Genomic DNA, 23,484 nt, shown 5'->3' on the forward strand with positions numbered 1-23,484 from the left:
GCGCTGATCAAATATGAATCAATATTCTGTTACTGTAATGCCTATTTCTCACCTTAAATGTGTTCAGAAACATCTTGTAGTGCACGGTTTAGCTGTAAAATGAGAAATTTTGCTCCGGCTGGTGAGCGGTGCTTGGTATTTCCTCAACCGATCTCAACATGGCTGCCAGGTCACAAACTTTCTCATTAGATTACTTGTCTCTTGCACTACTTGTCAGGATATAATGACCGTTTTATAAAAATAACTTGCTCCAATTTTACCCCCTGCAGCTTTAACTGTCAATACATGTTGTGATTCTGTCTCTCAGCGGGAGGACGACCCCTGCATGTTTGAGATTTGTGCCCATGTGTGGCGTTCTCCAGGCTCTGCTATGCACCATGTAGTGTGATGTCGGGTACAAAGAGCCACTGTATTTGTAGTAATGGGGCACACGCAGACCTCAGATTCCAGTGGACAGCTGCCACACACACACACACACACACACACACACACTTAAGGCATGCACAGTCTCAACACACTTTCACAGACAAGAAGAGTCTTTACTTATCCATAGTGTCCTGCGGTGAATGCAAGAAGCTGGAATTCCTCCAGGACAGCAAAATTACAAGCAACCAAATTTTTCAAGGTGCAGAGGTCAGAGCTGTGGAGCTCTGTCTTCCTCTATCAGTCATACATAACACACACAACACATTAGAGACACACCTAATTAAGTGCATTTACTAGTAGTACAATTTTGAGGTACTTTACTTGAGTACTGTATGTCCATGTTATGCCTCTTTATAGCTACTTCTACTACTACTACCACTTTTGAGAGAGAAATATTGTAGTTTTTACTCCACTACATTTCACAATGTAGCTATATTTAAGATTTGACATGCGAAACGTGGTCAGTTTATAAAATATGAAACATGTTTCATATCAGAAAGTGTATGAAACCAATGACCAAAATAGTCATACATTCAGTCTCTGTGTTACTTGTGGATGGAAATATAGTGAAAATAAATTATTCCCCTTTTTGCCTGGGACCCCCTCAAGGACCCCTGGGGGTCTCCAGACCCCACTTTGAAACCACTGGATTAAACACCAGCAGTTTATAGAATAGATCAAATTAGTTCCACCTTGGTATCATTAAAGTCAAAGTTTTAATAATAAAGATAACACTTTATTTTACCTAATTGTACTTTTGTTATGTCTGTATATGTATATGCATTTGTATATGCTTATATGTGGTGACGCATGTGTACAGAGCATGTGTGTATGTCTGTATACACTTGCTTGTGTATGCATGTTTTTACACATTTATGTATATATATGTTTTTATCACCTTGTTCTACCATTTTACTACTTTATTATTATTAATTGTTGATATTTAACTTGTTTTTGCTTTATTTATCTGCTTTTGTTGTCTTGTGAAGCACTTTGTAACATCTGTTTTGAAAAGTGCTATATAGATACATTTATTATTATTATTTATTATTTTAGGTCAGCATTTCTATTTTGTTACTTTATACCACATAAAGATAAATTATTGTATATTATTGTAAATTATGTTTATTTAATATTGCTTACTGTTACTTTCCAGATTAAGATTTTACATGCAAAACATATTGTCAGTTTATAAAATTATCAAATATGAATAGATGTATCAATCATTAAGGCCCAATTATGTAATCATAAAGGTTTGACAGGGGTAATTTTGCATATTGAGGACTTAAACATGATTTTACTGATACTTCTGTACGTCTACTTGAGTCACAGATTGAATACAGACTTAATTTCTGACAGTGTATTCCAGCTTAATTAGGCTAAATGATCTGAATACTTCTTTCACCACTGAATGAGTTCATCAGAGAAACAAAAAATAGTGCAAGAAGAAGCACCAAAGCTGCCTCTGAAAAACGTACGTAACGTGCGTAAAAAGGGTGGAAAAAAACTAGACCCCCAGATTTTATAAAATGGTAAAGTGTAATTCAAGAAGTAAAAGCTGTGGAAAAGGGAACTCACAAAATAAGGAATATGGAGGATGTTTTTGAGAAGAGCTGGAGTCTAACAGAAGGAAACATATAGCTACATGGGTTAACATGCATGCACATATACATATGCTTGGAGGTGACCTGACCTTAAGGAGGATGCATTTGTGCCAATGTAAATAATATTACTATATATTTCCTTTTTATTTTCTATTAACCTATTTGTTGATTTCATTTATTATTACTCTCGCATTTTTGTATTATTATTATTTTTTTTTTGTTATCTGTGTTTTTTTTTGTTTGCTTTGTTTTTTTGTTTTTTTTAACTCTATTCTTTCTTTTTGTCATTTTTATTATTATTGTTATTTATTTTTCTTGGATTTTGATTTTATTTTCTATTAACTTATTTGTTGATTTCATTTATTATTACTCTCGTATTTTTGTATTATTATTGTTTGTTTTTTTATGTGTTTTTTTGTTGTTTTTTTGTTTGCTTTGTTGTTGTTATGTTTTTAACTCTACTCTTTCTTTTTGTAATTATTATTATTGCTATTTCTTTTCTTGGTTTTGCTTTAGTTTTGCATGTTGAGGTTGTTTTCTCTATAGTATGGGTTTGTCTGTAAAGCTCATCTACTTAAAAGTTGGTTTATAGACTGTTGTAATTACAAACAGTGGATTGTATGAAAACAGCCCTGAAAAAATGGAAAAAATAAAGTATAAAAAAAAAAAAACGTGCTTAAAGTCTCTACTAGGAAGGAGATTCTGTGCCAGAAAAACCAGACAGATAATTCCCTGTTTCTCTGAGCATTGATGCATCTATTCTCAAAGCTCAATGCCCCTGTCCTAAACCTCCTTTTAACTCCTCATTGGTAACACTAAAGCTCACTGCAGCCTCCTCCTCCTCCTCCTCCTCCCTCCAGTGTGGTTTTACGCTTTTGATCCCAGAGGGACCTCGCGTTTTACATTCCTGACATACCGACCTCAGTAGTCCCTCCTCGGTTACTTATTATCACCGCCTGCTCTCCACACAACCAGTTCACAGCGAGAGGACCGGGGGGGAGCAACATGAGACACGTTTGACTCTGAAAAACTCATGGAAATAGTGGATTTACTCTGAATTGTTTCACTTCGACATCGAGAACAACGTTTGGATACGATGAGAGCGTGAGCTGGTAAGAAGAGCGTCTCTTTTTCTTTCCTTTGGCACAATGGACAAAAAAACGAGCACAAACATGAATAAAGTAGCTTCACTTCATTTCTGGCTCAAACTGTTGAGATTATAGTGTGTTGTGAGGGAATTAAAAGCTATTTACTGTGTTTTAAAAGACGACAACTGTGCTATAAAGAGCAGAGATGTAAAGTTATTTTACAATGTGTTTTTTTTTGTGCGCTTTTGCTCCCCCGTGAGATTGGAATTTTTGGCGCATGCATTTTTTTTTGCCTGCTGTGGAAAATGTGTCCACATCTCTGTGTTGTCGCTGTTGGGGAAGAAGACTCAAGGCTACACTGTTATCATATTATACTCCAGTTGAAACATTAATGAGACATTTATTTTGATATATAAAAAGGTATAATGTTTACATCATATTAAAGTCAGTGTTTCCAGTGTTGTTGTTGTTGTTGTTGTTGTTGTTGATGATGATGCCTACATGCCTCTTTCTTCTGGATGTGACTTTATTAATATTTAACTTTAATCAGTTGTCTTGTATTAAATATGTTTTGACTTTATTCTCTCATTCTGCTCTGTTCCAGGTTCACAGCTGATTTATTTAAATATTTTAAAAATAAAAAAAAGAGCTCAACAGGTCTTTTAGAGAAGATAACAAACAAAAGCATGATGTCGTCCACTGAAGAGCCGTCTGGCACGGTCCTGCACAGGCTCATCCAGGAGCAGCTGCGCTATGGAAACCCCACAGACACCCGCACCTTATTAGCCATCCAGCAGCAGGCCCTGCGTGGAGGCAGTGGAAGCAACAGTGGACCCAGCAGTGGAGGTGACATGGGCAGGAGCCCACGATCCTCCTTGGAGAGCCTCACCCAGGAAGACCCTCAGTTCCCTCAGCTCTCTGCCAGGCAGGAGCCCCAAGGCCAGGAGCACCAGGGTGACTACCACCACTCAGAGAGTGGCTACCAACTCTACCAGCTGCACGGGGAGGAGCTGCCCACGTACGAGCAGGCCAAGGTGCACTCTCAGTATCTGGCCTCTCACTGGGTCCCCATGGGCCCCGTCAGGCAGCTCCACGAGGGGCTCCTGCATGAGGGTGCCTTCCACGAAGAGGCCGATCTGATGGAGCTGAAGTGTGGCCATGTGCGGTCGCTCAGTGAGCATCGCATGCAGATATCTCTGGAGAGGACCGATGCAGTGGCCAAAGCAGGGGCCATCAAGTGCAACAGTTACCCCGAGCTTCCTTACTACACACCGCAAGGCCTCCAAAGCACGAGGCAAAGCCTGGACAAGCGCAGCCCGCCTCCAGAGTACTCAGCCCCCATCCAGAGCCAAGGATTTATCACTCACCAGGTCCAGGAGCAGGTTCAAGCCCAGCAGCACAGGTACAAACACAACTTAAGAGGATATAATCATGTGTGTGCATGTTTTTCTAAAGCGATTACATCATGTTCTGTGGTGTAGTTTCTGTATTAGAGCCAGACTGGCGATCATCTTCCAGGACTCGTCATTGTGTTTCACATGCGTAAACACATACTTATCAATGTGAGTCACACCATACGGATATGCTTTTTGAAATACTTAGACGAGAACAGGTCCAGCCCTGTAGGTGTTTGTAATGCCTGGCATAGTGGAACAGGATAGTTTCACATGCTTGTGGATGCTTTCACACAAAAGTATGTTCCTCATATAGGCTTTTACATTCTTTACGTCCACTGGAGTCGACTTGTCTGCTCGCTGATAGACGGGGATAGAATGATATTTCAGATGCCTCGCTCTAAAATAAAGTTCTCACACCTTTTAACTTGGAACTGGCCGCCCCTATCTTTCAATTCAGCCACAAATTCAAATGCACAATTAAGTTATGAGTTTGTTTTTACTCTCTCCGATAGGTATGTCCAGCAAGCTGAAGTCCCCTGCTACAGCGCGTTCACCAGCCTGCCACCTGCTGGTTTGGAGGAGCCCAACCAGGTGGAGCTGCTGCTGATGGAGAACGAGAGGCTGAGGCAAGAGCTGGAGGCACACAGGGAGAAGACCGGCCGAATTCAGAAGGTACGGAGAGGATGTCCATGAGAGAAAATCTTAAACTCAAGCTAGCTTTACATTTCATTTAGGGGAGTTTCACTTTACCCACAAAACTCAACACAAAACAAAGGTGTTGTCACAACATCCGCGACTCAATTTCAGAGGGGAATACTCTAAAGTTATTTAGTCGCTGACCACATTGCATACATCATCCTCCCGTCTCAGCCACCTGTCTACGAAACACAACCCCAGTCGACAGTTGTCTCCCCCGACGTCCAGCTCCAGGCACGCTCCCTCATCTGGACGGGACAGATGAGATCAGCAGCTGCTACCTTCCATACCACAGAGGCACAAACAGAGGTCGCAGCCTGCTACTGTGTTTACACACTCCTTTCATTGTGGAGCTGACCTTGTGGAGGCCAGAGAGCGTGTGTGTGTGTGTGTGTGTGTGTGCGCGCTTTAGTTCCAGGGAGGCCATAGATTTTCGCCGTAATCTAGGCTTGTCAGGAAGCAGTCGATCGGGTTGTGACCCGCACACACAGCTGATGGGGGGTGGGGGTCCGTGGCAGGTGGTGGGCTGCTGTGTCAAAAGTGAAAGGTCTCTTTTGTTGTTTTAGAACCAAACGGCACCTTTTTCTACTGTTCTTTTGCCTTTCGTGATCGACTCTCGAACCAAACAGGCCCTAAAATAAATGAGCATATTTTCTTGATCAACATGGCGGAACAACAGCTTCATAGACATTCGACACCTCAGCCGATCTTTGTGAAATCCACTCCGCTCTCTGCTGGAGTTATGTCACATGGCCGTTGCCTTGTCTCAGCCTTAAAGAATGATAATTGCCGGGGTTGGAAAGTTTTCTCCGTCAGGCCGCAGCCCTGAGTAAACATGCCTGTGTGACTGCTATAATGGTGGGTTTCTCTTTGCCGTTTCCACAACCCAGGCACAGGCATGCACACCTTCCCTCCGCTGGCAGCCTTCCCAGACCTCTCTGTGTGTGTGTGTGTGTGTGTGTTAACTTGTGCTTTGCGGTGTGTTGTGTACGTGCGCGCTCCTGTGCGCTCACACACCTGGAACTAGAGCTATCAGCCCTCAGGAATGTAGATATAAATCAGTCTCACAGGGAGTGGTGCGGGTTGAATTCCTTCTCAGAATTATACCACACACACACACACACACACACATACTGAGTGTACTGTACACACACAGGCGCATATGTACCCATATCGTACTTATATGTATATCTATGTGCTGTAACAACATGAATCAACATTCCAGCTCCTCCCTGGCATGTCAAGTAGGTTAACCAAAAATTCCTCTTCTCCTCTTCTGTGCTCCTCTCGCTCTCTCTCTTTCTTTCTTTCTCTCTCTCTCTCCAATCCTCCTCTTCTTCTCTTCCCCTTTTCAGTTGGAGCAGGAGATCCAGCGTATTTCGGAGGCCTATGAGACACTGATGCAAGGCAGCTGTAAGAGGGAAAACCTGGAGCAGACACTGAGGAGGAGGCTGGTGGCTGAGATCAGGAGGCTGCAGGATTTCAACAGAGACCTTAGAGGTATGGACACACAGACATACTCAATAGAGAATTGAAATACCATAATAACAGATCCAGACATATTTCACAATGTAGTCTAACTCCAAAACTTTGTTGCATTACAGAAAACTTGGAAAATGCCAGAACGCATGTCGCAAAAGAAGTAGAAGCAGCCGACCATAACCAGCACATCATGGCGAAACTCCTCGAACAAAGTAAGTATGCCACTCAGTTCGGCTACACTCCTCTCCTCCTTTGTAATCAACATGCTTGATTGGATCGGATCACAGCATAGCATGGGGCCCTTTTTGTAGCTAAGGGCATCCTGCATGCAGGAATTTCACTTGCATAACCTCGGCTTATTTGGTGAGAAGGCTTAATAACGGGGAATTCAATCCACGCACGCTCTTTGCAAAAAGGGAAATGAGCGAACCTCTAAATCACAGAGCAGCAGTGGAAGTGGTGGAAATGAGGTTCCCCCCACCTGTTGTTAGTGTGATTTATGTTGTCTGTTTAAGGAACTGGACTCAAGCAGAGAGCTGGTGTTTGTATGGCCTTGATGAGGAATGCTCTGTGCTATGTGGGTCAAAGGGATAGGGCGGCTTTATCCCCCTTCCTCCTCCTCCTCCTCCTCCTTCCTCTCAGCATTCCAGGAGTGCTTCGCTAAATGAAGAACACCGGCCACCACCGGCAACTCTGGTACTTATTACTGTGGTTGGCCTCAGGAGGGAGAAATTAGGGATTGACGCTCATATGTGTGTTTGAGAAAGAACCTTGGAATGATTTCATCTCATAGTGTCCAAACTACTCCTGAGATCATGTCCACATTCATTAAACACCTTTTTCTTTTCCTTTCCTTCAGATGAGGAGCAGAACCTAGAGCGAGAGCGCGCGGAGCGAGAGCTGGAGCGACTGAGATCCGCGGCGGAGGAGCAGAACTCCAGGGCGAAGCGGCTCGAGGAGGCTCTGGACACAGCTCGCGGACGAGGTCGCCAGCTCGAGGAGGAGCTGAGGAGGAAGAGGGCTTACGTGGAGAAGGTGGAGAGACTTCAGAGTGCGCTGGCTCAGCTGCAGTCCACCTGTGAGAAGAGGGAGACCCTAGAGATGAAGCTGAGGACGCGACTAGAGCAGGAGCTGAGGAGTATGAGGGCGCAGCAGGTAAATATCCTGTCCTAGGAAAACCATCAAAAAGCCTGATTCTGATTCTGTACTGTAGTGTTTACAATCCTCTCTCTGTCCACCTCAGAGGCAGTCTCAGCCACCGGGAGTGACCATGAGCTCCCTTCAAGAGCGTCTACGTGAGCGCGAGGAGCGAATCCTGGCCCTCGAGGCCGACATGGTGCGCTGGGAGCAGAAGTACCTGGAGGAGAGCACCATGAGGCAGTTTGCGATGGAGGTGGCTGCCACCGCTGCCGCCCAGAGGTAAAGATTTTTAGCTTGACATTTTCCCAGAACATCCTACGGACACCAATTTTTCTAGCTCATTTGAACTTGAATTAAACCCAGGACGTTATCTTTTCCCTTGCAGAGACACCACCATCATTAACCACTCGCCTTGCCACTCCTCTAACAACAGCTTCAACGATGACCTGCCGGTTGCCGACTACAGGAACCAGGAGATGGAGAACAGGATCCGCGCCCTTTACGCTCAGATCTTGGAAAAGGACGCTGTGATCAAGATCCTCAACCAGCGGCTGCATCAGGACCAAGGGCGGAAGGACGAGAAAAGTCCCCGCACGAACCTACTGAACACAGCGGGGGCGCCTCTCCGACCGGCCTCTTCCACCCCCTCCATCAGCACCGCCATGAGCAATGCAAGGACTAGTGGTGAGGAACTTAATGTTGCCTTTTTAAAATAACTGGTACTAAGCAAATACACTTCTGATCTAGTGCAAGTTGCTAAAAAGAAAGATTTTTAATGGAAGAGAGTTGAGAGCACTGCTGACAGATACTTTTGTCCTTCAGGTAAGAGTCTTTCAGATGATCTGACGTTGCCGAACCGTCAGTTCTCCGCTCAGTCTGAACCTGGAACGCTAGAACGACAGGTGGAGGGAACGAAAGCCAAAGAGGCTGCCAGCACAACTAAGCTCAACAGTGGTGAGTGATATATCGAATATGCCCGAGTGCGTTTGTTTACAAGGAGCCGATAATCCATCCAATAACGCTGTCAGTATGAAACTCGAATGATAAATGATTTGCACACATGAATAAACAAGCCTCCACGAGCTCAGACAAAACACACACATTTAAGTATACGCTTCATGAAAGGAGTTTTGGACCTCGGCTTCATGGATGCTCAGATTGATTAACCATGCTGCTGCTGAACCAGCCAATCAGATAGCATCCGTCCAGGTCATGGTTCATAATGTGGGCTTTGAGGAATGTGCATGGTTGGGAAATAATGTGGATCTGTTGACTGAGCATATTCACCAGACTGATGTGTTTTGAGTGTGGAAAATCTCTGTTATCCTTTAGTCGTTGATAGCTGAGCTGTATCTGGGACATTTTTCCACTGTTTTAGCCTTAAAGCATTTATATAATTATTCATTTTCTTCTTCTTTTTTTTCCAGACAAGGCAGCGCCTAAGAAGTTGCTCTTAAACCCTTTCGGAGGCCTGGATGAGCTGGAGTCAGAGGCAGTGGAAATCTTCATTTAAAAGAAGGTGGATTTTGAATGAAAAAAAAAAAAACAATTCTGAGAATCTGTGAAGAGTGCAAGTCTTTGAATAGAGAGTGGATTAAATATTGGATGCAAGAATGTCGTGGAAAGAGGCCAACGCACGAAAAAAAAGGACTGTTTTCACATTTTTTAGAGCCAGAGCTGTGCTCCGACTCACTCCCTCTCACTGAGCCGGACAGCTGCAGGCAGTCTGCCCGGCTCGGAGAGAAAAGATGAATCTTCTGAGGTACTTGGACAGTATTGTGGATTGTAATAGGGCAACATGTTCTCAGAGAGTGTATGCCAAAATATTTATATAAATATATATATATAATTGCTGCTTTTCCCCCCCTTTGTTACCCCCGTTATCTCCTCTCCCAACCCAGTGAATTAAGAAGCTACATATTTATCTTATCTGGTTTCCACATTCCCCAAATATTAACTTAAGCCTCATGCTCTTCTAGATAAATATTCATTAAAAGGTTATCTATGTGACCTCCTCTCCCAAAAAACAATATCTGAGTAACCTCATTCCCATCACATGAATCTTATTTGTTTGGAAGACTTCCCTTTTTGTTCAATAATTTAAGCTTATAACACATGAAACACTGCTGATGTAAATGCTCTCACGGTCCATATTATCTCTTCAGGCCGAGCAGCCGGTTCTGCAAAGGCTCCTCAGAGGTGTGTGAGCAGTGAGATGCATAATATATAAAAAGACAAACTGATGGTGTTTGTAATGTTGGAAGAGTGTCGCATCAAGATTCATCATCTGTTTTTTGTCTGATGACTTTTTCCTTCTCAAAGTATGTTTGCATGTGTGATGATTACCGTATGTGAGTGTGTTTCCTGATGCGGTGGTTCTGCTGGTTCAGGCCACCATTGTGGGATAAAAGTTGAAAACTACATCCGTGTTTTTTTGTTTACTGTGAGCTTTGAACTAACAAACAGGTTAATTATTATTATTATTATTATTATTATTATTATTATTATTAATATTATTATTATATATTTTCTACAGATGTTTGTATTGTTATTTTAGATAGTGCTTTGAGCAGGACGCCAAAGAGTTTTATGTATGTTTGTTGTAAGTTATGTGCCGACAATCACGGTCATGTCAAGCTGTACACAACCAAACAGACATTTCTGTGAACTTCAAAACAATATGAAGGTTTTTACAGTTGAATTCATGCAACATTTCATAAAGCAATAAAATATTCTAATATACATTAAGTGGCTTGTTGACTTGTGAATTGCTTCAATCTATCTAGCTATTTTCTATTAGCTGACATCTCAAATATGCTCGTAATTGTTAAAGTTATTGTGGTAAACGTTGTGTTCCTGTTCCACTCCCTCCTCCCTCTCACGTTGTCACCCTATCTCCTCATTCCTGTCCTCTCGTTCCACCACAGAGAAGAGTGCTCTTCATTAATGAATACCAGAGCTGCATTCTTTTGGGTTCAACTTTCTCGGGTGGCCTGCTCTCTTGTTCTCTTCTTGCCATGAAGAGCGTGCTTGACATAGATCACATTCTCGTAGGGACACGTAACCCTAGAAGTGACAAAGACAGGTTTCTCCCAGATTAGCCTCTAATGCCTTTTGAAATTCCCCTGCTGCGCCTCCATCAACCTCTGCTAAACATGTGCTGCATTCCTAAATGCTTTTATTGCCTATGATTGAACTCACACACCCACAGAGGTGTTTATGCACTATTTCTGGACGTGCCATTGGATGTGAAGATGAGAGAATGGAGTGCTTTGTCATGTGGTGTCTGTTTCAGGATGGATCTTTCTCTCTAACACACACAACAGAGCCACAGATATTGACGTGTTCCAGTTTAGGGCGGTTGAGCAGCGATGACAATGAGACTTCACAATGCAGCAGGACAAAGAGAATGACAATGAACATTGTGGCGTCATCAGTGTCCACTCACATGTTTCACCAGTCGTCCTGCTGCGTTCAACATGTGTGTGTGAAATATAAAATATGGCTGTGGTAGAGAAGATTTCACAATAATGATAATGATAACAATGATAAATGTGGCGCAATAAGTAGTGAGACTCCTTCAACCTAGAGGAGCTGGGTTACATTTTTGGTTCGGTTTGCACACGTCACACTAAACTTCTTGTACTCGCTTGCTTTATTCACCAAATGTTTTCAGCCATCTTGGTTGTTTTGGTTTATTGTTGACAGTGACAGTGTGACAGTGTGTAGGATTTTGTGACATCTAGTGGTGTGGTTGCAGATTGCAACCAACTGAGTACCCCTCCGCTCACTCCTCCCTTTCCAAGACTGAGGTAATGTGAGCTGCCGAGTGCAAAACTGTGGTAACGCCGTTCGCCTCGCTCAGAGGCCATCCTTACCATAATAACACTACTTTAGGAGCAACGGAAGTCAAACGGTGGCTGGCGGTACCACGGTTTTGCACTCTGTGTCTCACGTTAGCGCAGTTTCACAAGCGTGTCGGAGAACTACGGTGGCCTTCAGGTAACGTAAAAACATGAAAGACTCTCTAGAGTCAGTGTTTGGTTTGTCCGTTCTGGGCTACTGTAGAAACATGGCGGACACTGTGAAGAGGACTATGTAGATATGAAGGGCTCATTCTAAGCTAACAAAACACAACTATTCTTAGTTTCAGGTGATTATACACCAATGAAAACATAGTTATAAATATTATATTCTGCTAATAGATCCCCTGAAATATTACACACTGTTCCTTTAATATATTTGTAAAGTGCAACAGTACCATTTCCTAACAAGGCACCCTTTATAAAGAAGCTTTAAGTTGAAACTCGTGTCTTTAAGTTAGACAAATTACCAATAGCTCCAATATATAAGCCATTAATAAGAACAAACTTTGGGTTGCCAGGTAGTGAAAACTAGAAAAGACTAGAAATAGGCTGTAGATGTTCACACCAAAACCCATTTATCAACAACTTATTAACCCTCACATCTGCACACTATATATTAAACCCCTTTATTTATGACTTATTAACATTGAAGACATGACGGCTTATTAGAAAATGAGGAATCATTGGCATTGATTCATTAATTACCAACATTTATAACTAGATTATTTTCAATTAGAAAGAATAAACACTAGACAATGGGATTTTTTTGCACAATGTGGCTACCCCAAATTAACTCTTAATAATGCTTAGAACTGATAAGCTGATTAATCATTGATTAAGTAATTAATCACAACCTATAAACCCTTCATAAAGAGAAATACTGTCTTTTCCTGCAGAGCTTGGTTTATGCGAGCGACTGACAGTGTGCTATTTTTCTGGTTCCTTTTGATCTTAAACATCTGTCAATAAGACTTTAAAGGAACAGTGTGTAACATTTTGGGAGATCTATTAGCAGAAATGGAATATAATATTCATAACTATGTTTTCATTAGTGTATGATCACCTGAAACTAAGAATCATGTTTTTGTTAGCTTAGAATAGGGAGCAGGTCTCCTCACAGAGTCCGCCATGTTGCTCCGCCATGTTTCTACAGTAACCTAGAACGGACAAACCAAACACCTTAAGGATGGCCTCTTAGGGAGGAGAACAGCGTTACCGCGGTTTTGCACTCGGCGGCTCACGTTACCGCAGTCTTGGAAAGGGAGGAGTGAGCGGAGGCGTACTCAGTTGGTTGCAATCTGCAACCACACCACTAGATGTCACCAAATCCGACACACAGTACCTTTAAGGTGTGCAAGCCATATGCTGTACATCAAAGCAGAGCTGTTTTTTACATTTCTAAACTGTTCTGACAGCTCCTGATTTAAAGTAATTGAGTGGTATTGTGATACATAATCTTTTAATATTATCCATTAACGTCAATTTTCTGTGCCAGCTTTGACACATTTTCCATTTCTTATTCACACCTGCGCAATCAAAGGTTGAATGCATCCTGCGGTAGTGTGGTTTGATAATTGGATGGGGGAATATGTTAAAACACCTGAGCATGCCTGGACTTGGGCAGAGAGGATATGAGCTGGTGAGATAGCGCGGATGCTTTTGACAGAGAGGCTTGTATGGGAAAACACAGAGCAGGAACTGGTGGTATGCGAGATGCCATCAATCTTATTTATGAACTGAGAGCTCTTATCTGGCGTGCTGACTGACAACATTGTGAAGCCTCGCCAACATTCCTGTGAGAATGTGAAAGGCAGCTGACATGTTTCGACTGCAGCTCTCTCTCTCTTTTCCCAGAATTGATATGATGAAGGAGGAACAGAACGTGAACGGGAGTCAGAGGTCAAATTCCTGTAATGCAAAAAATATCCAAGAAAATTTCATTTTTGACACTTTTTGGAAGAGTTTTCCCTCCGTTTTCTGGCTCAGTCACGAGGGGACTTAATATTGATCATAATCGCTGTGAAAGGATAATAACCGTGGAAATGATCTTCTCACACTGGGTGTTTGTGTGCACTGACGGGTTTATTGCCCCGTCCTAATGTTTTCAGTTTAACAGCACATTCCTACTAAGCATCAGCCTTTGAAGTCTCAGCACATTCAGCAAATATGCTGATGGTGAATGATGATATCAAAGTAAGAGAGTGAGGGGAGAGGTTTTAGGAATGTAGATTGTCCTCGACTTACATTGGTATGGTAATTAACATGACCTTATTCTACCAAACGCTCATTAAAGCAGCAGTGGGTAGAATTAGAGCAAATATGATTAAAAAAAGTTATTTTTATAAAATGATCACTACATCCTGACAGTAGTGCATGAGACAGGTAATCTGAAAGCAATCATGTACCTCTGTGTCCTCCGGTGTCCTCCGGTGCTCCTAATGGCATCTGCAAGATTTCACAGTGGGGAGGAAAACAACCAATCAGAGCCGAGCTGGAGCCTGTTGTCTCTGAGCAGCTGTCAATCACTCACAAACTCCGATCACACGGTCAAACTAGGCAGCGCTGATCAAATATGAATCAACATTCTGTTACTGTGACACTTATTTCTCACCTCAAATGTTTTCAGAAACATCTTTGTATTGTTTAGCTGTACAATGAGAAAGTTTGCGACCCGGCAGCCATGTTGAGATCAGTTGAGGAAATACTAAGCACCGCCCACCAGCCGGAGCAAACTTTCTCATTTTAAAGCCAAACAGTACACTACAAGATGTTTCTGAAAACATTTAAGGTGAGAAATAGGCATTACAGTAACAGAATATTGATTCATATTTGATCAGCGCTGTCTAGTTTGACCGTTTGTTCAGAGTTTGCGAGCAATTGACAGCTGCCTCCGTTGAATGAACAGCCAATAAGAACGCTCTCTCTCTGAAATGACCTGTGATTGGTCAAAGTCTCCTATCACGGGCTAGATTTTCTAAAGCCTGAAAACAGAGCCATGAGGAGGTACAGAATTCTAGTTTTCTCTCAGAACACTTGAATTACAATATGCTGAAAGATTATTATGGTATTTTGCCCAATGATGCCAAACACATTCTGCCTACTGCAGGTTTTAAAAAAGAAAAACTATAATTCAGATTTCTGTGGACTAAATAATAGCTACTCATACCACAAACATGTACAAACAAACACAATGATAGATATGGCAGCGTGATGAGCTATTGATGGACTGGCCTCCTCAGGGCAGATATACACAGCTCTGATTAATGGACACGTGGAAGAACTTGTCAGATATGCAGGAAGCAGACATCCTCTAAACACCCAGCGGGAAAGTAAGTCAATCCACACAAAAAGCCCTCTTTCTCTTGTCGTATGTTTTTGGACATTAGTGATACACGTGTCATGCCCAGAGGGACCCAGGAGTGTAACTTGTCACCACCTGCTACACAGGCCTGCTGCAAAGGCTGCAGTTGTGAGTGACATTCCTGTTTGTTCAGGGGCCACATGTTTAAAACCACAGACATGACCCTGAGCACATATTTCAGCCACACGTCCCTGCTGCCAGTGGTAGAATGTAACTAAGTACATTTAGGAAGTACAGATTCAAGGTACTTGCACTTTACTTGAGTATTTCCATTTTATGCTACTTTATACTTCTACTCCACTACATTTGTCTGGCAGCTTTAGTTACTTGTTACTTTCTATCCAGTGAAAACTATGTATCTCCAGATGTGTTGATTTTGAACGTTTGTGATAAAGTGAAGGACGTAGTGTTCCTTTATGGGTTGAGATATTTCTTCTACTTTTTAAGCTAAATAAACTACTTAAAAACCCTCTTGGATCAGCTGGAAAAAAATGCATGCAAGACGGCTATTTTTTTTTAGCTCATGAAAACATCTACAGCAGCAAAACGCATCATTCATATGAATGCAGCACTAATATTAATAATAAAAAATATATAATAGTAAACAATGACAGTGAACATTTTACTGCACAATGAGTACTTTTACTTTTCATACTTTTTGCTGATAATACTTACATATTTTTACTTAAGTAAGGTATTGAATGCAGGACTTTTACTTATAGTGGAGTGTTTTCACAGTGTGGTATTAGTACTTTTACTGAAGTAAAGGATCTGAATACTACTTCCACCACTGCCTGCTGCTGTGGACTTGAAGTGAAAAGTCAGTATTATAAGATGTAATGTCAGGCCAGGATGTCCACTGGTTTTTAAAAGAAAGCAGGTGTGCTAAAGTTTACAGCTGCTCTACACAAAAAGGCTTTTTAAAAGGTAAATATCATTTCACAGATGTTTCAAAACAATTAGGAAACGGACATTACTGGACATGTACAAGATGCACAATGTGGAAATAAATGGGCATGTTTTGGACTCCTGACAAGTGCCCCTACAGACATTAAATAGCTAAAAGACAGAATTCAATTACACTTGCAGATCCTCTGAGACACAAAACACGAGACATGCACTGTAGCTACAGTATGTGCTCCACCTCCTGGAAAACATGTGTTCTTTGACTTGGGGGGGGGGATTAGATCTGTTAACTGCTTTACGAAGACACACACAGGTCATGTTTTGGGAATGTGTGACTGGGGAACTGGGTTGGTGTGTGTTTTAAATGTAGGTTACAACTGCTTCTGTAGTTAGGTGATACACAGGTAACTCATTATGCTCTCTGATACAATACTTTATACTTTATAGAAAAGCCTTTCATATATATGCATGGTTCCAAATACCATAGTCTAGAAAATAAGGTAATATAAAAGGATAATATTAACAAAAGCACACAAAAAAAGGAAATCCTACCAGTTACCCAAATGAAAACTGAGAAGGGATTTTCAATATCACTATAATAGCCAACTGGCATGTCAGTCATGAAACTAAACTTGTGAAGCTCAACGCTGCCTCTTGCTGGCTACTTCTGGGAAGTTCCTACATGTTTGTAGCTACGTGTCTGCACTTGGCCATTATTAGTCTGTTTTGAAACTTATATGGGTTATAAATCAGTGCTTGAAGTGGAAAAACACAAGTGCCAGTACTCCCCTTATTCATATGTCGGCGTGTTTATCGGCCGGTATCAGCAATCTCTTGTTCCTTGTTTATTTATTTATTATTATTTTTATGCATGTTATACTGTGCCAGTCATAGTCAGTTGTGATTGTATTGCTATTATTATACTTGGGCTATGCATCTTCTAGCTATAGTAGGCCTTTAATACTCTAATAACATTTCTACTGGAACATTTTAGAGTTAAGTTGGCGTGTTTGTACCCATAGTGTTAATACATAAGTGCTTTCCTGTGTTATTTGTAGTCTTTTGTATCTCTCTATAATACATTAGGATGCCTATAGCCTGGAATCAACATCAGCTAGACAGACAGACAGGTACTAGGGTGAATTAGCCTAATGTGGGACATTTTTTTGCATTTCAGACTTCTGGATTATATTGCAATGTGAAGCCAATATATTAAATCTACACCAGTACCACTCTGAAATCTCCAAGATGTGTCCTAATCAAACCAAACAAGAAAATGCAGATATCACACTCATAAAAGAAAATGGTAGGCATATTAGTACTCTAATGCCAAGATGTCCGAAATGTGGGACACTGCAAAGTTTGTTAAAAAGGCCTCAATCATCTTAATTAATGTAACACTCAAGGCTAAATGTGCTATCCAACGTTCAGTAATTTTACCGCTTACAATGTTATTGCTGTTACAAAACCTAGGCTTATGTCATTTCATTCATTCATTTCAAAATGTATTTCGAACATGTATAATACAAAAAATAAATAAATAAATAAATAAAGAAAAAGAGAATGATCATACCAACAAGTGGACAGTCAGAAACAAGTTACATACAATGAAAAGCATAAGAAAAATAAATTGTCAAACACTTGATGCCTTGATTTACATATTCGAAAAGGAGTGAGAAGAAGTATAAACTTATTTAAAACTCCATACATTTCCATAAATCAATTATTAATTATTAACCAGCTCCCTTATTGAGCCATACATATACTCTAATTAAATGTTCCTAAATTCCTATAATTATTATTATTTATAATTATAATTATTTATAATCATTCTAACTATAATTATTACCTTTAATCTGTGTCATACAGAAATATAAATTAACTACTGATATAATTATCCTTATCAAAATATAAATGTGTTATCAATCCAGAATACCAATTAATTACTTATAATAAACCTGCTTCATCCCAGTAAAACTTTATTATGACTCACGCAACACTAGCCGGTGTACGCCCAACAACAAACCGAGCGTACCTCTCCGGTTAAGCCCCGCCCATTCTGTCGCCACCACGTGACCACTACCGTAGCAACAACAGCTAGCTAAGTTACCCTCGCGCTGTCGTTAAGGCTGGAAGTTAAGCTCGTCTGTGTTGTACTCTTGACGCATATTAACGACCTCGTTCAGAGCTGTAAGGACATCATTCAGCTCCAGCATGTGCTCCGTGGTCGGGTGTGTTTCGGGTCCTCACGGTGCTCAACGGTTCAGGTTACCGGAGGATCCTGAGAGGAGACTGGAGTGGGTTCAGTTCCTGGCTGCAGTCAACAAGCAGCGGTTCAAAGAGGCGTCCTGGACTGACATTACAATATGTAGCGAGCACTTCAAAGAGGACTGCTTTGAGAAGGTGTTATATTCTTCAGGTGTGACTGTGAAGGTCCAGAGCAGGTTAAACCCCAGTGCTGTCCCATCACTGTGTCTCCAGTCAGAGACACATCTGGAGAGACCAACACATGTGGTGAGTGTGCTCATAGGCTCAACTAAACATCATCACTATCATCATCATCATCACCTGATGCTGCTTCCTCACATATAACAGTACCTCTGATCTGAGGTTGTTTGTTTTGTTTTTACACTGAAAGCAACATTTGATGTATTTACATCATCAACATCTGGTTACTAACAAAACTACATACATAAATGAAAATTAATAATTATAAAATGAACAGGTCAGGTTAAAGGGACTGTTTGTAAGAATCAGAAATGCTTGTTAACTGCGACACCTGTGGCCGTTAAGTTAACGAAAGTCAGCGTCGGGTTCGCGCTTGTGCTCGCTCTATATAGACGTGAACGAGCATCGCTCAACACAGTGAGGCGACACACGTCAGCTAAAACCACAATATCACTCTATATTTCACCTGCTTGGCAGTAATGTTAGCTGACCAGACGAAGGTCTCTCCATGAATCACTGCTGATCCTAGTGTTGGCTTTTCCTGCCTCAGCCTCCCGGCCGCGGCCGGATGGAAACAGGGGGGACACCGGAGTTTTGGGTTACCTCTGTTGGTCTGGAGGAGTTGCAGCAGTTATTTCTGCACAAACGTCCACTGTACATTCACTAGATATTCTCAGAGCTAAACTAACTCTTCTGCAGTGTGTAGTGTGCGCGCATAAACGTGAGGTGGAGCGAGCTGAGCGAGAACGAACGCGGTGTGTGAGTGAAGGCAAGCAGGCAGAGGAGCAGAGTGCAGCAGAGACTCCGGCCCTGGAGACCAAAGCTACGATCTCCCCCGCGTCTTCCGACCGCGGCCAACACTGTTTAACAGACGGGCTTCACTAGATATAACTATAGCGGTTTTGGTGCTTCCGTGTAGTTTGTGTTGGAGTCTTGTCTGAACAGCGTAGCCACACGCGAGCTCGCATGGGACACCGAACCGGATTGATTTATATGGATAAGAAGTTACAAACATTCCCTTTAATGAATCTGTTTGAGTCATTTTATAAGGAAAAAAGGTCAAACTTCTCTGATTGCAGCTTCTTAAATGTGAATATTCCCTGGTTTTTTTACTCCTCTATGACAGTAAACTGAATATCTTTGAGTTGTGGACAAAACAAGACATTTGAGGACGTCATCTTGGGCTTTGGGAACAACTGATTGATATTTCCCTATTTTCCTGGCGTTTTATAGACCAAACAACTAATCCATTAATCCAGTCAGATTAATCAACAATGAAAATCATTTTTAGTTGCAGCCCTACCAAACTCAGTTTTTAATGTATTGTTTGTTGCTTTTGGTTACAACTACAAGCTTTTACTTTTGTTACTTTGTGTAGGAGCCTGAGGAAACAACAGAAGTTGATCAGACTTCAATGGGTAAAAAATGTTTAATTATAAAATAAAAAATGAAGGAAAGTGAAGTGAAATTTTCTGACACTTTAAACTTAATTTTGCAGCTGCCCAAGGAAGCCCAGTCCCTTTAGATGCTTTTATATCTGTACCCGGCCAGATGCAACCAAAAAATATAAATTTTGATTTGATCCGAGAAAAGTAAGTTTTCTTAACTTTTTGCTTACTTTGGCTAAGTTTTACACCACGTTGGTGTTTTAATATCTCATTTACATTAATTTTCAGAGCTGGACTTCTGCACATGAAAGGGAAGTACGTCGTGAACGAAAAATGCCTGTTCCAGTTGTTCAGCCACAAGTGCCCGTCATGTGGCTCTAAAGTGAAGATGGAGAAGGTCACCTATGGGGTGCTCATCATCTTGAACCAACAGTGCCCTCAGTGTGACTACAGAAACCAGTGGAAAAGCCAAATCAACGCCAGTGTCCCAGGAGATGGAGATCAACACCTGACAGAAGTAAAAACAGAGACCCAACAGGTAGGACTTTAACAGTCAGAATCGTGCATTGCAGAAAATGTCTATAAGAAAACCATACACACACACACACACACACACACACACACACACACACACACACACACACACAACACTGTTCAGTATTATCTATGCCATATTTTTTTAGCTGTAATATTTATAACAGGCTGCCGTACAGACTTAAAAGTGTTTAATTTGACTCTTTCTTATCATTGTTTCACAGGCAGTGCCAACTGGGTTCACGGGGGTCCCTGAGATTGTTGCTGTTATTGATGAGGAGATGGATGATCCCATGGATGAATTGAGTGATCAGGGGGTCATGGATTCAGATGAGGACTGGAAGCCAAAGAAGGGTTCCTTTCATGCTAGAATGCTTAAAAAGATACCCGATACCGAAAGCAAAGATGAAGATGGTAACGATGATCCTCCACTTGCCCGCCGACATGGTCAGCTCTGCACAGAGTGTGGAAAGTTTTTCAATAATCAGTGGCCTCACACATGCGAGCACAAAATTAAACCCTATTCTTGCAATATTTGCGGTAAGAGATGCGTCAGTGAGAACGCTCTTAGAACTCACAGCCGAATCCACGATGAAAACTATGAGTTTCGGTGCAAATACTGTGAAGTTAAGTTCAAAAGAAAGGCGGACAAAATGACTCACCAGCAGATCCACCTAACTCAAAAGAAACCCTTTAAATGTCCCGACTGTTCGGAGACGTTTGCCACAAATCAGCAACGCAAAATCCACCTGGACGATCACAGAGGCCCTCAACAGTTAAAATGTCACATCTGCGGGGTTGAATTCCTCTGGCCACTTTGTCTCCAGAGACACTTATCTGTGCACACAGGAGCGAGGCCGTTTAAGTGTTCAGTGTGCCAGCGTGGCTTCAGCCAGGGAAGCCACCTGAAATCACACATGCGTCTGCACACAGGAGAGAGGCCTTTTAAGTGTCAGCACTGTGACGAACGCTTCAATCACAACGTGAGCTTGAAGAGTCACGTCCAGCGTTACCACTCATCGAGCTCCGGACGTGAAGAGAAGAAAGAAAATGAAAGTGACACCGGTGATGCTCGGGAGAATGGGAACAAGAGAGGTTCAGTTTCAGGGCTTGACAATGTAGAGGAAGAACATGATAAAGAAGAGGAGGTGCAGAAGGAGAGGAAAGATATGCCAAAATGTAAAAAGAGAAGCACAGGTAGACCCAAAGGAAGGCCGAAGAGCTATGAATCGGGCAACTCAGTGGAAGGCCAGTGTTCAAACACCAAGACTGTAAAACAACAGTCAAAGAGAACAAAACGCAGCGATGAGGAAAGTGAGGATGAGCCGAGTGACACTTACACATCCTTTGATTCAGCAGAAGAGGAAGAGGAGAGCTGCAAGAAGGCGATGAAGAACACAGCGAGATCAAGGGGAAGACCAAAACATTGTGATAGTGATTCTGATTTTGACCCAGCAGAAAGAAAGAAAAAGAGGTACAGCTCAGGGAAGCGTAGGGGAAAACCAAGGAATAATGTTAAAAAAGAGTCTTAAAGGTGCTGTTGATAACAGTCAGCCACTAGATGTATTCACTTCACAACAAGTGGATACACAACCTGCAGATTTTTTGTTCGAGAGTCAGACACGTGATACCAACGTTGTTGTATTATTGTCTCACAAGTCTTGTTAGAAGTGGGATCCAAATGTTGGATATCTTCCACAGAGATAAACAAAACATTAATTTTGGACCCGTCAAGATTTTTTAAATGATTAAGTCACAATCATATTTTTTTTTTAGGAAAAAAACGCTACTTTTATTCGGCACCTTTCTAAAGGGTCTGTGGATGTATTCTTTTTTTATTTGTATTATTATTTGCCTACATTAAAATGTTATCAATAAGACCTTTTAAAATGAACGGAGCTAAAGAATTAATTTGGCTTTAATAATTGTGAAGAGAAAGGAGCCACATAAAGTGGATTTTTTATACAGAACTGGACTGTTTTCCTAGAAAATGACATAATATGACAGGAAATGCATATCCACCTAAAGGCCAGGGTGCAGGTCAAATGAAATTGCCTTTTACCGTTAAGAGAAGCTGTTGCTTTGATTTCCAAATACTTTTGAATCATGTTACCTGATGTGTCTATTATGGGATTAGGGGTGTCGCTATATACTGGTATTGATATCATGTTAATAATACATATATGATAGTATTGTGTAAATAATCCAGCACCTCTTAAACCACGCTTTTGTACAGTTATGGTAACAGACTCTCTCTCTCTGTCCACCTCCTTACACTTGTATTTTGAGTGTAATTCATTTGCCAAAAACACACAATAAACAGAGTTAAAGATTAATTTGACTGCTTTAATTATTATTATTAGGGCCCGAGCACGAAAGTGCCAGGACCCAACGGTGTCCTGGCACGAAGTGCAAGGAACCTATTGTTTTTGTCGGTATTATTATTTTTCTGCTGCAAGAACGCGTTTTTGACGACCTTAGCCATCCCCAAAACTCACCAAAATTGGAACATGCGTCGGGAGTGGCGAAAATTGCAATGTTCTGTAGTGATTGGGAACGGGCGTCGCCAGCGGGCTCTATAGCGCCCCCTAACGCGTCGAAATCTAAAGTTGATCCGATATTCATGAAATTTGGTATGCATATCCCACTCATCATTTGAAACATATTCCTCATTGGATTTCATTAGCTCCGCCCACCCAGAAGTCGGCCATATTGGATTTCATGTCATTTTTAGCGTTTTATAGGCCGCGTACTTTAACGAACTCCTCCTACAGATTTGATCTGATCGACTTGAAATTTGGTCAGGACCATCTTAAGACCTTGAAGATGAAAAGTTATTAAAATGATGAGTGTTCACTTAACGACCGGACCGTAGCGTGGCGGCCATTTTGAGCCATTCGCCATGAAACAGGCAGTTATTGTAACTCGACTGTACATAGTCCGATCTGCCCCAAATCTCTCAGGTATGATGGTGGTCCAGTACTGATGACATGTATATGAAAAATTATACTCATAGCCCCGCCCCAAGACGTTAGCCCCGCCCCCTTTCATAACTCATGATCCGTTTGTCGTAGAGTCTTGCGGGAGGTGTCATATCACTCAGCAGAGAGTGCCTGTTTCATTGGTGAAGGTTATGCCCGCCCCCTAC

The 23,484-nt window shown here is 41.7% G+C and overlaps 2 protein-coding genes and 1 long non-coding RNA gene across 3 annotated transcripts; 2 read left to right on the plus strand and 1 right to left on the minus strand.

Moving 5' to 3' along the window:
• Positions 1 to 708: 708 nt before the first annotated feature.
• On the minus strand, positions 709 to 18,988 carry LOC119499040. Its single transcript, XR_005209235.1, has 3 exons — positions 18,881 to 18,988; positions 14,230 to 14,232; positions 709 to 719 (listed from the first exon to the last, which is right to left on the minus strand). It is a non-coding gene; the product is annotated as an uncharacterized LOC119499040 (long non-coding RNA).
• On the plus strand, positions 2,916 to 10,581 carry amotl2b (angiomotin like 2b). The gene is made up of 10 exons (XM_037788183.1): positions 2,916 to 3,142; positions 3,723 to 4,520; positions 5,028 to 5,187; positions 6,567 to 6,711; positions 6,816 to 6,905; positions 7,553 to 7,848; positions 7,937 to 8,112; positions 8,219 to 8,517; positions 8,656 to 8,787; positions 9,261 to 10,581. The coding sequence occupies exons 2-10, from the start codon at positions 3,805 to 3,807 to the stop codon at positions 9,344 to 9,346; spliced, it is 2,100 nt and encodes a 699-aa protein (XP_037644111.1). The 5' UTR covers positions 2,916 to 3,142; positions 3,723 to 3,804; the 3' UTR covers positions 9,347 to 10,581.
• Positions 18,011 to 22,083, plus strand: LOC119499004 (zinc finger protein 436-like). Its single transcript, XM_037788185.1, has 5 exons — positions 18,011 to 18,480; positions 19,793 to 19,832; positions 19,913 to 20,006; positions 20,091 to 20,340; positions 20,561 to 22,083. Exons 1-5 carry the CDS (start codon positions 18,181 to 18,183, stop codon positions 21,866 to 21,868), a joined length of 1,992 nt encoding a protein of 663 aa, XP_037644113.1. The 5' UTR covers positions 18,011 to 18,180; the 3' UTR covers positions 21,869 to 22,083.
• Positions 22,084 to 23,484: the final 1,401 nt, after the last annotated feature.

This window comes from Sebastes umbrosus, chromosome 12 (genome assembly GCF_015220745.1).
Source record: "Sebastes umbrosus isolate fSebUmb1 chromosome 12, fSebUmb1.pri, whole genome shotgun sequence".
NCBI classification, from domain to species: domain Eukaryota; kingdom Metazoa; phylum Chordata; class Actinopteri; order Perciformes; family Sebastidae; genus Sebastes; species Sebastes umbrosus.

Bases quoted from the DNA above. Each gene is read 5' to 3' on its own strand.
- amotl2b (XM_037788183.1), top strand. From the start codon at position 3,805: ATGATGTCGTCCACTGAAGAGCCGTCTGGCACGGTCCTGCACAGGCTC. The intron at 6,906-7,552 runs GTAAGTATGCCA...CCTTTCCTTCAG, and splicing joins GGCGAAACTCCTCGAACAAA to ATGAGGAGCAGAACCTAGAG. The intron at 8,788-9,260 runs GTGAGTGATATA...TTTTTTTTCCAG, and splicing joins CACAACTAAGCTCAACAGTG to ACAAGGCAGCGCCTAAGAAG.
- LOC119499004 (XM_037788185.1), top strand. From the start codon at position 18,181: ATGTGCTCCGTGGTCGGGTGTGTTTCGGGTCCTCACGGTGCTCAACGG. The intron at 18,481-19,792 runs GTGAGTGTGCTC...TACTTTGTGTAG, and splicing joins TGGAGAGACCAACACATGTG to GAGCCTGAGGAAACAACAGA. The intron at 20,007-20,090 runs GTAAGTTTTCTT...ATTAATTTTCAG, and splicing joins TTTGATTTGATCCGAGAAAA to AGCTGGACTTCTGCACATGA.